The 13,291-nt window shown below is 54.2% G+C and overlaps 1 protein-coding gene across 8 annotated transcripts in view; it reads left to right on the forward strand.

Moving 5' to 3' along the window:
* Positions 1-13,291, forward strand: part of ANKRD11 (ankyrin repeat domain containing 11) — a 158,168-nt gene that overhangs the window by 106,237 nt on the left and 38,640 nt on the right. For 7 of the 8 annotated variants that reach the window (XM_075101138.1, XM_075101140.1, XM_075101142.1 and 4 more), the window contains one exon: positions 10,178-10,322. The exons of the other annotated variant lie outside the window; for it this stretch is intronic. In XM_075101138.1, the coding sequence (XP_074957239.1) occupies positions 10,236-10,322 (87 nt within the window). In that variant the 5' untranslated portion in view covers positions 10,178-10,235. The remainder of the gene's footprint in view (positions 1-10,177; positions 10,323-13,291) is intronic. 8 annotated transcript variants of the gene reach the window in all.

Consider the following 13,291-nt stretch of genomic DNA (forward strand, 5'->3'; position numbering starts at 1 on the left):
GCGCAGCAGACCTTCTGCAGCGCCCGCTGCCCCTTCCCTCCCTGCCTGCGCCGCGACACAGACCTCTGACACTGGCAGAAGCCTTTCCCCCTCCGTAGCCTGGTTGTTGCCCAGCCTTGGCTTCGTGCTGTGCTTGCTCGGTGATGCACGGTGTGATTCTGAGAAAGGTTTCCCTGTCTGAGCTCTGTCCTGGCAGAAAACTGAAACTGTACATGGCCTGGACTCCCCTCCCGACCCCCCAAGTTCCACTCATGCTTACAGACTTCCCAGTTCAATGTGAGCTATGAATCAGTCTTTTCCATATATTGAGGGAGAATATCACATGAGTTCGGGGGTTTGCTGGGAGTACAGTGGGTTTGCAGCTTTGGTGCAACGTCCTACACTGGGTTTGGTGGTGGTGGTGGGTTTGGCTGCTGCCCCTTGGGGCGGACGGTGAAGGTGGGAGATGTGCCTGCTTACAGCGCTGGGTTTGCTACTGGAGAAGGAAGTCCCTTCAGAGCAGAAGCCTTGGATGTTCTCAGGATGTGGATCCCCTGCCGTGGTGTTTCGGGGTTAGGAGGCCAGGTTCCCATGGCCCAGTGACAGAAGTCCCATGCGTGAAGCCTGTGTAGTGTCGTGGCACCATCAGTTGCAGAGGGCCTCCAGGTCACCTGCTCTACCTCTCCACTCGAAGGCAGGTTCCTGCCAGCACTAGGTCAGGCGGTGTTTTCCTTCCTGTGTGTTTCTAGTATTGGGGGAGTGAATAAAGCTTTGATCGATGTGTTACTAGAAGGCTTGGAAGGCTAATGTGGTACTTCTGATGTGAGCCCTGTAGAACCGAAGTCTTCTGGTTAGTTCAGAAACACAGAGCGTCCAAGCTTTCACCGTCTTCCCTTCTCTGCTGGAATGATACTTAAGGGTTCCGGGTTCTTCTGTTTTTGTGGATTTGTTTAATGCCCATCTCTATTCAGTTCTTGCCCTGTCATTTCAAAGCTGCCAGTAGTACAGCAGACAAATACCAGTTTTGCTGCAGAGTGATTTGTGTATAGGTAAAACATTGGTCTCGAACTCGCCAGCCTCGGCTGAAAAGGAGAAGGAGGCAGAATGCCAAAATGAAACTCCTGGGTCTGCAGACCCCAAAAAAGAGTAAATCAGTGAAGTTCTGTGTTTTGCGTTTTCCCCCAAGCCCGATGCCTTCAGGGCCCCTGCCTGGGAAGTGGTGATGTGTGAGATTTGCTCCGTCACCCAGTACTTGCTCCTAAATTCACCGAAATGTTCCTGAGGTTCCCATGCTTGGAGGAAGCTTTGTGTGTTTGAGGTGGGCACAAGGATGCTGAGACGGGGAGAGGGAAACCGGGAGGAATTGTGCAAGAACAGGGAGGATGAGAAACGTTTTGCTGAGATTACCATGGTCTTTCATGCTCACAGCTGGGAGAAGATGTTACTTGGCTGTTGCGACATCGTGGACCGAACACGAGTTTAAACGTGGACGTCCCGAGGCAGTTGTTCAAATCTGCCAAGGCTCAAGCAGGCTTTTCAGTAGGGTGTAGCCGGCGTCCGCGCAGCCCCCGCTGCGTGAGGCTGCTCGTAGCAGAGCTCCCAGCTGAGGGTCTCCTCGACTTGAAGGGTCCTGTTGCAATGGCCGTGGCACCTTTTGCAAAGTATTTCTGGTTTCTTTCTTTCTTGTGTAATTAACGTGCTTCGTCGTCATCTCCTCTTGGGTTTAAGGGCTTAAGTCATGTCGGATTCTTTGTAGTAAAAGCCGGTCTATGTCTTAGACTTTTACGAATAACACAGAAAATTGGGCAGGACTGGAGGAAAAGTCTCGTTTGGGGTCTTAGTGCGCTGCGTGTGTACGTTATATATGTGTGTGCTTGTCCGTGCATGTGTGTGCATGCACGTATGTATGTACAGAGATACACACTAGGAATATGTAGTGTTTATTTAATTAAGGCCACCCAAACTCACAGGACCGGGTCTTGGCTCGCTGGTAAAATCTGCCTGCTGCGCTACGTCAGCGCAGATACCGAGTTCCCGGAGGCGAACAAGGCACAAAGTTATTGGTGATTTAGCCACGTAACGGAGGCGCCTGTGCTAATTTAGACGGCTGGAAATAAAGCACAAACGCATTCTGCTTTCTGCTACTTTCCTGAGCCTTCCCTTTCTGCAGCTCAGCAGCAGATGGGGCTTGCAGGAGCTGACACGAGCTTTCTGCAGGAATGGTGTTCGCCCCGCGGCCTCCCCTTGGGACGAGTCACTGGTGCCAGGAATGGGGAGGTGGGAGGTGCGCAGGTGAGGAGCGCGGAGGAGCCTCGGCCCGGCCGAGGACGGAGCGGAGCATGCCAGCAGACCCTGCCAGCCTCTCACGCCTGGGTCCCTGGGCTGCCGCCGGATGGTGGGGTAGGTGACGCAGCTCGCTGCCAGGGCACCGTCAGTTGCTGCTGCTTCATCTGTTGCCCTTTCATTCGCTGTGTTTTAGTTGGCATCAAATCAAGGACAGCCATGGTCAGGAGTTGCCTGTGCTAACATGTTTCTCTGTCTTGAAAATCGGGCCCAGCTCATTTTTGGGGCTTGGCTGATGCTCACGAACCCCTTGAGCTGTGCTTCAGCAGAGCAGACCACAGCGAGCCACAGCCGTAGCTCCCTGCCGGGCACGGGGGGGGGCGGGGACCAGAGCCTGGCTCCGTCCTGGGAACGGAGTGGATTGCGCAGATTTGCGGTGTTCAAATTTTGCCAGAATAAAGCAGCCCCGGGGAATCCCCGCCTTTCCCCGCTGGTGGGACCTTCAGGACAGGCTCTCGGCACGTCGCACGAGCCGTGTGCGCCGCGGAGGCTCGCCCCGCTTGTGTCGCACTTTGCACCCCTCATACCTCTCAGCACGAGCATTTCTTTCCTGTTTTCTGTGTACAGGATAGTTTGGGCTGCCTTTTTTCATCTTAAATGCATGTGACATGCAATACACTGTGCAGTCTGCTTAAAGCTAGCGTTGCTGGTCACTCCGTAGGTGCACGGTATTGCTTTGTGTAAGTCCTTGGGATGTACTTAATTAGGGAAATATTTTCCCTCCATATGCAGCAGCAGTGGGAGTAGCTGAGTGGAGCTCATCACTGTTTTAAAGAGGTTGATGTGCAAGAAGTCCGGTAGATTATTGTGTCAGCAGATGAGGTTACAGCTCTTCCCTTCTTGAAGCCTGATGGGTTTCTGTGCGAAGCAGAGACGACGGGCAAAGCGTGGAGCCCTCCCTCTCTGCCAGGTTTTGGTTCGAGCCGGTGATCCGGAGCCATCCCGCAATCGCACCGAGGGGACGAGGTGTCGTGATCGGCTCTTTCACTCTGACTAACGGTGGTGCGGCAGGGTCGGACGCTGCTCCGGCCTTCCTGTAACATGCTGGCCGCTCCAAAGGTTTCCTCATCGCAGCTGATCCCGCTCCCAGACCGCAGCTCGGAGAACCGACTGAAGCAACAGTTTTGTAACCTTGGCCAGAAACCAGATAATCAGTGGCATCCAGAAATGTAGCAATCAAGAGGCAGCTGCATATAGATAATTGAGGGTAGGGTTTGTGGGAAAAACTGCTCCCGGAGAAACCACACAGGCCAAGTGGTTGCTCGTGGTTCCAGGGTACTGTCAGGGCTCGCTTTTATTTCGGACTTTGTGTGTCCTGAGAACGGTCCCAGCTGGAGTATCCTGAATCACAGGGTGGCTGGGCAGAAATTTCCAAATATAATCTTGTTAAATGGTAACATTTAGTGTAATACATGAACTTAAGAGTTGTCATAATTTGAGTCCGTTGCCCGGTCTTCAGATGCTGGGGCGGGAAACAACCCTCTCGGTGACATGTAGGGGGGGTTGTGGTTTACACTGAACCCGTTGGCAGGGCCGGTTTCGTGTAGCAGAGAGCCGTTGAAGAGCTGGGCTTAAGTCCAGCGAGGTCTTGAACATCATCTCGACCGTGGGCCTTGAAGAGGCGGGTGCACATCCATGGGCACAAACTGCTCGGCGGGCAGAGCTTCGCCGTTGCGTTGTTTTCTGCAGGACCCAACAAACACCGGGAAGGGGCATGTGTTTCACAAATGGCTGAAATACTAATAGCTGCCTTAATTCGTGTTACTGAGTCTGCTGGGTTGGCGCGTACTTGAGAAAGCGAGTGAGCCTTGCCCGAGGCCTGTGCAGATACATCCAGATGTGAGTAGTTACAGGCATATCAGGAGGTCGGGAAGCACTCTGGGTTAAGGCGAAATAAATATTTGTGAAAGGTGGAAGAAAGGGTGGTTATTGTGGGGAACGGGTACTGATTTTGAGAACGGGAGAGGAGAAGCCATGCAGAGAGGTGACGAAGTTTCACCTATAAGAGCTCCTGATAAGGAGTGAAATCCGCCTTCGAAAGCAAAGAACAAAAAGATAACAAGTCCCCCGGGGTGAAGGAGGAAGATGGTGAGTTGAAGGCGAGGGCGCGACGGAGCTGTGGAACTGGGGTCACCCCAGATGTGGCAGCCGGCAGGGGTGCTTTCCAGCCAGCTGTGCTCAGAGCAGGGAAATGCAGAGATCTCTCCATTTTCCTTGTTTTGGTAGCGGCTGTAAGAATTAGCACCTCGTGCCGCAGTATCTTATTAATAGCTAATCTTGGTGATTACCCATTGTAAGGCTGCTGAATGAAACGCACCTGTGTTTGCACTGCTGGCTTGCGGGCCTCCCGCTGCTCTTGGGCTTATGTACCGACGGTGGAAAAAGATGGACTTTACTCTTCCGGAGCCGAGCTGGAGCACAGAGAACAATTGTTCCTTGTTCCCCAAAGTTCCCGTCCCGCCGGTGCGCACAGGCAATTTTAGGTACTAACCATGAGTTGCGCAGGCCTAACAGGTAGAGGAAAAGCTGGTGAAGAGCAGGTCTTTGATGCTGTGAGCGTGTCGGTAAACCAGCGCCGAACAGGGTGCACATGGGCGGTGCTGGGTTGAAGGTGTGACGGTGGCTTTTTGGAACATGCAGCCTGGTACACCGTGATTTTAGTGGGGGCTCAGCAGGTGCCACCGTGCCGCGCAGCTCAGAGGTGGTCTTTGCAGGGGTGGCAAACACCTCGGTGAAGGTATCGGCAGGGTGACGGCAAAGGGCACGGTTCAGCATGTCGAAAGACCTCAACTTTTTGTTTTTCTCCCTACGCCTTCCAGTGCTGGGGGGGGTGTGCGTCCAAATTTTGGATGTGATCCGTGCGAGTTGTTATTTTAAGGCAATTTTCAAAGATTTGAGGAAACCTGTTTTTCTGGGACAGAGTCCTCAAAAGGAGCCTGAAATTTTAAAATTTTTGTGTTTCGTCAGGGCTTGTTCATATTCCAACCTTTTCAGACCAAACAAATGTGTTGGATTTGTACAAATAACGTCTGCGCCTCTAATTGCCATCCTTGCATTTGAGTTTTTTGTAATGGGTAAGAGCCTCCAGCCAGCTTTCTTCTTATTGTCTGGCATTTAAAGAAGTCTGCACAATCTTTTTCACTCCAAGCTGGCAGGATATGGGCAGGCTTCAATGCACAGATCTTGGGCATGAGCTAATTTGTTGTGGCTTCAGATAGAGATGGCAGGAGCCCGGCTGGTCTGCACGCAGCAGGGTGAGAGAGGCTGTGCATGCGCTGTGCGGGGAGCTGCCGGAGGGCAGGGTTGCAGGGGACGGGACATGGGACATGGGACGGGCAGCCTGTGGTGCAGGCAGAGCCACGGAAAGCCGTCGCTCTGCCTTAGATGTACATCTGAAAGCATTTGAGGGCTTCAGCGTTGTTTGTCCCAGATGGGGATGCTGCTCGCTGTGCCCGGCCAGGCAGGAGGGGTAGGGATAGGGGGTTTAAATGAACACCGGGTGCGCTGGGTTTGTTAAGGAGGAATCTCCCATCGGGCACAGTGCTGGTGCCGGCTGGCGGGTGCTGAGAGCGGGCTCCAGCTGAGGACATCTGTGCCCAGCCCGATTTGCCCATCGCCTTCACTGGGAGCCTGGTCCTGGCTAACGGGTGCGACTGGTCCCACGCTGCCTTCCAGCCAGCCCAGTGGGGCCGAGCGTGGAGCCAGCAGCCCTCTCCTCCTCCTCCTCCTCCTCCTGCAGTTCAGAAGGACGGATGACCCCCCTTCTCCTCCCATCCCTTTTGGAACCATTGCCTTTTGAGGCCCTCCACAGAAATGTTTGGTCTCAGTGTGTGGCTTTGGCTTGGCATGCCCTGGGCGAAATAAAAAAAAAACAACCAAACCAACCCACATTTTCAACTGGTTCCTCACCCCAGCAAGGGGAGAGGAGAGGATTGTGTCTGCCTGTCTGTCTGTTGGTGTGTGCGTGCATGGCTGGGACTGGCTCTGCAGAGCCCTGCCCTTCGCAGCCGGCCTCGATGGGCACCGCTCCAGCCCCGCTCCTGGTCCTGCTCCCAACAGTCCTGTTTCTCCGGGAGGGTGCTCGGGGGTGCCATGGGGTCCCTGACCCTCCCGCCAGCCCCGGCCGGAGGCAGGAGCGGAAAGGCCCAAAAGGCCACAGGTCTGCGCGTCGTGTCCGCTTTTCCAACTTTCTCCCTGCAGGCAAAGTCGTGTGTGCGATACTCCTGGCGGGGCTGGGACCACCGCGGCCTGCCCCGCCGACACCTGGCTGGAGCCGGCCATCCCGAACCGGTGGGAGCTGCCATGCCCAGGCTGGCCGAGTCGCAGGGCGGACTCCCCCTCTCCATCGCCGCTTTCCCAGGGGAGAGGCGGGGGACCCCCGCGCCTTGCCGGCTGCGGGGGGACGTTGCGGCCAGGCCGAGGGGCTGGCGGGCACGGCGAGGGAAGGCGGCGCGCGCAGCGGGGCTGGCGGCCGGCCAGAGGTAAACAGCTCCTTTGTTTTCCCGGAGAAGTGCGAGGGATTATATTCCGTTGAGCTCACTCGGTCTCCCACTTCTTATTGTGCGGCAGACATGTAATCATCTAGTTCAAGGAGCTTAGTTAATTGTTTGCAAAATAAGAAGGGTGCTGGCTGTCTCCTGGTTAGGGAGGTGAGCTTGAGAGGGGTGTCCTGGAAAGGGGGTGGCTTGCCCAGCTCCCAGATTAGGAGGGATTGAAGCCAAGCTGTAATTCTGCAGCCCTAGATGCGCGACTTTGAAACGCTCCCCTGAGCTGGGGCTAGATAGCTCTTCCAAACCGGGAATGTGTACCTCCCCTCTGACTCCTACTAAACATGCTTAAAAATGAAACGAAGACTGTGAGCGTTGTTGCTAATTGTTGTGCAAATGTAATACTCCCTCCAAGCTGTTAAACAGGCCAGTGCTCTGTTTACATGGAGAGGCAGCCAGCTTTCCAAGTGTAATGAGTCAGCTAGATGAACAGAAGGGGTGCAGAATTAATCTGGCATCCGTCTGGCCTTTTCTCAGTTAAACAGGTTTTCGAAGCTCCACGTGAATAGGTACCTACCCCGGTTACAAACAGCCACAAAGGCATCGGGAGCGGGCAGAATTTTCTCGAGAATAAATTGACAGCGTGCAGGCCGTGAAACAGTTTTAGCAAGGCACTAGAAATGACGTGGTTTCAATTTTTGGCTGCTCGTGGTCGGGAGCGGAGCGTGCCCTGGTCCCAGCCGTGCTGGTCCCTGCGCTCATGACCGCCATAAGTGAAGCTGCTTGTTTTTAATTTCCTTTGCAAAGTACAAATGAATGTCCGTCGCCCAGCACGTCATCTGAATTTCCGGTTCTTAGATCTGCAGTGATTATTGAAGTGAATCTGTTCAGGTGCCGAATCTGCGTCCTCCGCGCTGACCCAGTGCTCCTGCCTCCTCCCAGGCACGCACTCAGGCACTTGCTCATTTCTCCTTTATCTGCACCTTAATGAGCACCAGTAGGTGAAACGGAGGGGAAAAAGTTCTTAAACTTTACGAATTGGTTAATGATGGCCAACAGGGTGAGATTCTTGAGGCTGTAAATGCCTGAAGCTGCTTCCAGAGGAAGCAATCGCAGCACCTGGGACCCCATCGATGTGCAACGTCGAGGGGACACCTCGGGCTCCGGAGCAGTGCCTTTGGTGGAGCATCACCAGCGCCAGGAGAGCCACGCTGCTGTGAAACGTGACATCTTGTTAGCCGGTGAAGCCCTGGCTGGGTGTGTAGGAGCACCGAGGCCAGAGCCGCTAGCTCTTGGCTTCAGGTTTTGCAAGCCCCAGCTTCTCTCTGCCGGCGCCCGAGGATGGCTGAGCTGCCTTTTTAAGGTGCTGTTTTCAGTCAGCCCTTGCGGTGCTTGAACTTTGGCACTTGTGCTGGGCTGCAGGCCCTTCAAGTGATGAAGAGCAGAAATTTTGAGACGCCGATTTCTGCAGTCATTCCCTCGCTCTGACAGAAGGTTTTCTTTTTCCATTTTCTCTTTATGGGCCTGCTGGGTTGGTATACCGAATTATCTGCACTTTCCCCCCCGTTTTTGCTTCCCAGCTGCAGCAATGAGGAGGGCTGAATCAGCCTGCTCGTGTCTTTTCCAGTTTGGATCCTTTCCTGCTCTGGCATCCAAAAGGAAAGGGCTGGGGGCTCCTGGCTGGGGGTCCCAAAACTCAGCGCGGCAGCTTGTCCCGGCATTGAGCAGGGGGACACGAAGAGGCCTCAGTTTCCAAAGGCTCGGTTCCTAAACACGCGTAACTGTCCTCCCGTAGCCCAGGCGAAGGAGTTAGGGCAGAGGATTAGCCACCTTGGAAAGCACAGCCTCCTGCTGAAGATGCCAGTGCCACGATGTCTTTGCACTGTCTGTGCCCAGTACTTTGGTCTGGGAATTTGTGCTGCTGCAGGGCTGGGATGGGGCCTCTGAATCACTTTTTTGTTTTTTTTAAAGAAAACCCACAAACCAACCCAAAGGGCCCTAAAGCCTCTGAAGCGTAAATGAAATTATTTTAACTCATTTAAATTATGGAGGGATTTCCAGGGAACTTCTACAATACAAGGCTGATAAAAGCACCGCGCTAGTGTTCCTCCAGCCTTTAACCCCCCCGTCCTGCCCCAGCGAGGTGGTGCAGGGCTCTCCCGGTGCTGCCCGGGATGCGGTTCAAGGTCCACGCTGCTTCATCCCCCAGCCCCGAGCCGGTGGGAGGGTTTGGCTCCTCTCCTCCGCTCTGTTTTCTTTCTCTCTCCCCGCCCACAGAATTCCCATCTTGTGATGGAGCGCTGCATGACTTTGTTCCTGGACAATTTCCTGCAATTGTAGCTCTGCAGAAACCCAGCCGCTATTATAAGAAGTTAATGGGTGCAATGTGTAGTGTTGTCAGGTGGCAATTAGCTGGGGAAAGAGTTTTCAAATGGTGCCTGTTTATGCCGTTTCAGCGTAAGCACAACGAGACCTTTGCTGTAGGGATTGATGTGGGTCACTTCTCGGAGATATACTGTTGCACGGATGCTTTTTAGCCTCTGGTCTCGGGAGAGGAGATATTTTTGTTCACCTAAAAAGGCCTCACCAGCTTCGGCTTCAGCCGGTATTTCTGATCCCTGCTGCAGCTCATGCTTTGCTGTATTTCAGATGTCAGTTGTCTTTTCAGCCCTGTAACCAGGCAACACATGGCAGGAGCAGGGAGCGCTTTGTTATTCTCCAAATTGTCTTACCTAGGCCAAGGCGCAGCGGCAGCGCCGGTGCTGGGGTAAGGAGCCCGTGGCAAACCGCTCCAGGAACGCCGTGCCCCCCTCGGCGGCCTCTGGTCTCGTCTCAGAACGGCGACACGTTCAAAAAGTGCGCTTTATGAGTAGGTTTTGGGATTTAGTGATGCGCGTGTTGGTCCCGCGAGCACCTGGGAATTCAGCGTGACAAACTGGGGGAGCAGGGCTGTCCCTGCCCCAGACACGTACCTGGGGGGTCCATCCCCATGTCCCTGCACTCTGGATGGAACCGCAGCTGCAAGAAGCTTTATGTAGGCTCGGAGTGATGCTGTACATGAAGAGCAGGAGGGATATTGCTCCCTGTTTGGGAATGATCCATTTTAGGCTCTCCCTTGCACATGAAACAAGTGGAATTTGCAGCTGCAGGTCCCAGCTTGCTTCCCATGCAGAAGGTGGTAGAAGCCCGCAGCGGTTTTGCCCGCTCCGGTCTGCGGTGCGCGGCATTTGGAGGTGTTCTGCCATGCTGGTGTTCCCGTTGAAGAGTTCGATGGGGGTTTATCCCCATAGGAAGTGCCTTGCCTTTTTTCCCCGCAGCGGAAGGATGCTTTTGAGATGTCTAACTTCTCTTTTCTTCTCTTTAAACAGACGGTTGATGATGAGGCGATGGCAGCATAAATGAAGATCAAGTAAGGAAGGCAGAACGATGCCCAAGGGTGGGTGTTCTAAAACACCACAGCCAGAAGATTTCTCTCTCAGCAACGACATGGTGGAGAAACAAACGGGGAAAAAGGTAGCGTGTTTGGTTCCCTTGCTGTCCTTTAGGGATGCTGCCCTTTATGCCCGTGTCTTCAAGCCGTGGCAGTATTTCATGTGGCAGGAGGTTGCCGGGGGCTCTTATCACCGGAATCAAATGTGTGTGTGGCACCCTGCCAGCTGACGGGGTCCGCTTTATTCCTCAGTGGCCGCAATGCTTGCCAGGAAGTGCTGCGGCCGCGTAGGCCTGACTGGGCTGAGCAAGGGGGGGGATGCTTTGGAAGATGCTCTTTTGCAAGTCCTGTGCATTTTTAAGGCTTTCTGCAGTGAGCTGTGGAAGGACCGAGTAATGCACTGATCTCGCAAGTGCGTGCGGTGCGAGGGAGGAGTTTCTCCTCGTCCTCCTCCGGCTGGAAATGCCGTGTCTGCAGCAGGCTGGTCTTGCTTCACCCCAGAGGTCTGGGCTCTGAGTGTGGCCTGACCAGGACCCAGCGTGAGCTGCTCTGCTGAAATCACTGCGTCTCGGGTTTTATTTGAAGTGCTTAGGTTTTGACCAGGCTTGAGGTGAGGTTACTGAGATGAAATCTTAGTTCGAGGATAAATAAGTTCATACTTCTTCTCCTTCATTCCCAGATTCTCGTTTTGCTCCGGACTTAAGCTCTGACTCCTCTCATTGGGCTGTTTTTTCATCCTTCTCAGTATCGGTAGTTCCCTGGAAATAGTTGTGCAGAAAGCTGTGTACAAATGTTACCTTTGAATAAAAATTAAAACCTACATGGACTGTATTCTGCTACGGAAACAAATATTTGCCTTTTGCTTTCCTTTCACCTCCTTGCTCCAGTTTCTCAGCCTTCCCCCAGGAGCTTCTGCCAGGCCCCAGGAGCTGAAGCTGCGCTTTGCGAGCGCCGGCGATGCCGTGTCGCTCGCTCTGTCACTTCCCCTGCGATCCCACCCATGCTGATGACAGTGACTCCTCTTATGACGGAGGTCATGTTATTGACAAAACGAGGAAAATGACAAATAACCGACGGGAAAATCCCAGGCAGAAATTTGTTTATCACGTGTGCTGGTAGCCTCTGCGCCGCTCCCTGTTCCGTGTCTCCGTGCGTGCACACACCGGCTTCAGGAGCCGTGCCAGGAGCAGGAGCGTCGCCTCTGCACGGCGCGGGGCTTGTAGGAGTGGGGCACGAACTGGGAGCAGGGCTGTTGGAGGTGAAACAGCTGCCCTTGTTGCATCAGGAAAATCCCAGCGTTTACCCTGGCAAATGAGGCTGGGCCCGACAGCACAGGATATGTAAATACGGGGTTTTGTCTGCGCTGTGTAAGAAGCTTAATGTTGGTGCAGGTGCTTTGGGAGGGAGAGGATCAGTTATAATATGAATCAGCTCCCATTTTATTTCATCCACTCGCGGCAGCTTAAAGGCTGCATGTTATTTACAGAGCAGGTTTGTTGAGCGGTGCTAGGGATGCCGGGAACTGGAGTTATCTCCCGCTGGCTAAATAACTAGGACACAAATAATTCTATGCTTCCCATTCAAAGGCGTCAGCGCAGACCTGCGGTGAGTGGTATTGAGTAAGGATGGGGAAGAGCCTTTCAGCTCACTTAATTCTGCTCTTCTCAACGGAGAAGGAACTTTTGCAGGCTCTTGTCCTCCGGGGACTGAGCTGAGATCCAGCCTAAGCGGCCAAAGGACATCGTGCAGCAAATCACCCTGTTTCTAGTTAACTCTGGAGCGTGAGCTGGAGCAGTGACTCAGGGTGAAAGCACTCGGTCGTTAAACCTCCTCCTTTGTACCTGCCTGTCAAGCGAGCTGCCGCTTTTAATTTATCTTGCCTTTGTCAACACTTTCAAAGGCCCAAGCCTCGCCGCGCCGAGGGACGTGCGCCCACCGGGGCTGCCTGCGATGGTGCACAGGGCGAGTGTGGTGAAGCAATAGCTGCGTTGCTGCTTAAGTGTCTTCCTCTCGGTGCGACCTTAATATTGACAGTTGTTTTAACGTGAGCTTCTCGTGTTTGGGCTCTGAAGCTGTGGCAGTGAAGGCGAGTGAGGGTGCAGGCTGCTCAGTGGTCCCGGTGTCGCGGCGGGCTGAGTGCTGCAGGAAACGTGCGAGTTCTGCGCCTGAGCACGTTACAGCCGGGCTCTCTGGGAGGCTGCCCTTTCTGCAGAGGGCTCGTGCTTTGTGGAGGAAGATGTGAGCTGCTGCCTTTCAGTTGCAGAGCTAATCATAAGAGGGAACTCCTCCTAGCTCTCTGCTCCGTGCCCTTCCACAGGAGGGACGTATTAACTAGTGAGGTGTCGCTTGTGCTGGCGCAGCCACGAGAGCAAAGTGGTTTAAAGACCGTGTCTCTGTTGCCCTCCGTGGCCGACAGCATTAGATGCTTCGTCTGCTTTGCTGCTGTCGAGCGAGGAGCTGTTTCTCCCAGGGTTAGCGGAGGCAGCGGGCGGCCGGTCGGGCCCTGCCAGCCTTATATGGCTGCGCACAGCCTGCCCGGGGCGGGCGCTCGGTGGCCCCGGGGGCTCCGTCTGGTTGAGTTCAGTCTGAAGGGTTTTGTAAAAATATGCATGCCATATATGAATAATTCTCCTTTCTGGTGTAGCTCCACAGATCCCCACACCAGAAGCAGATTACTCATGACTTCGGCTGAGCACAACGCTGCAGCGAGAATCGTATCAGTTGTCGAAACCATTTCCTGATGTGCCTGGGACGGCGCGCTGCGTGGTTACACCGCGTGCTCAGAGGCTGCGGCACAGGATTTGTCTCTTTGTGGGGAAATGCTCCCACTTGCAGAGCCTGGGTTGCATTTTTGCTGCAGTGCTTGAACCCCCAGCAGAACAGCACTTGACCCCCGCTTTTTGCTCGCAGGAGCTAACAGAGGTTAACTGGGCAAACCGGGCAGAGACGATAGGAAGAAAACTGCTGAAGGTGCTGCCTTCACCCTTTCCTGGGTGATAGGGGTGGTGGTTTCACTGTGCTCCCTCACTGAACCGTGCTGATACCCACACTG

Source organism: Phalacrocorax aristotelis, chromosome 8, assembly GCF_949628215.1.
Source record: "Phalacrocorax aristotelis chromosome 8, bGulAri2.1, whole genome shotgun sequence".
NCBI classification, from domain to species: Eukaryota; Metazoa; Chordata; class Aves; order Suliformes; family Phalacrocoracidae; genus Phalacrocorax; species Phalacrocorax aristotelis.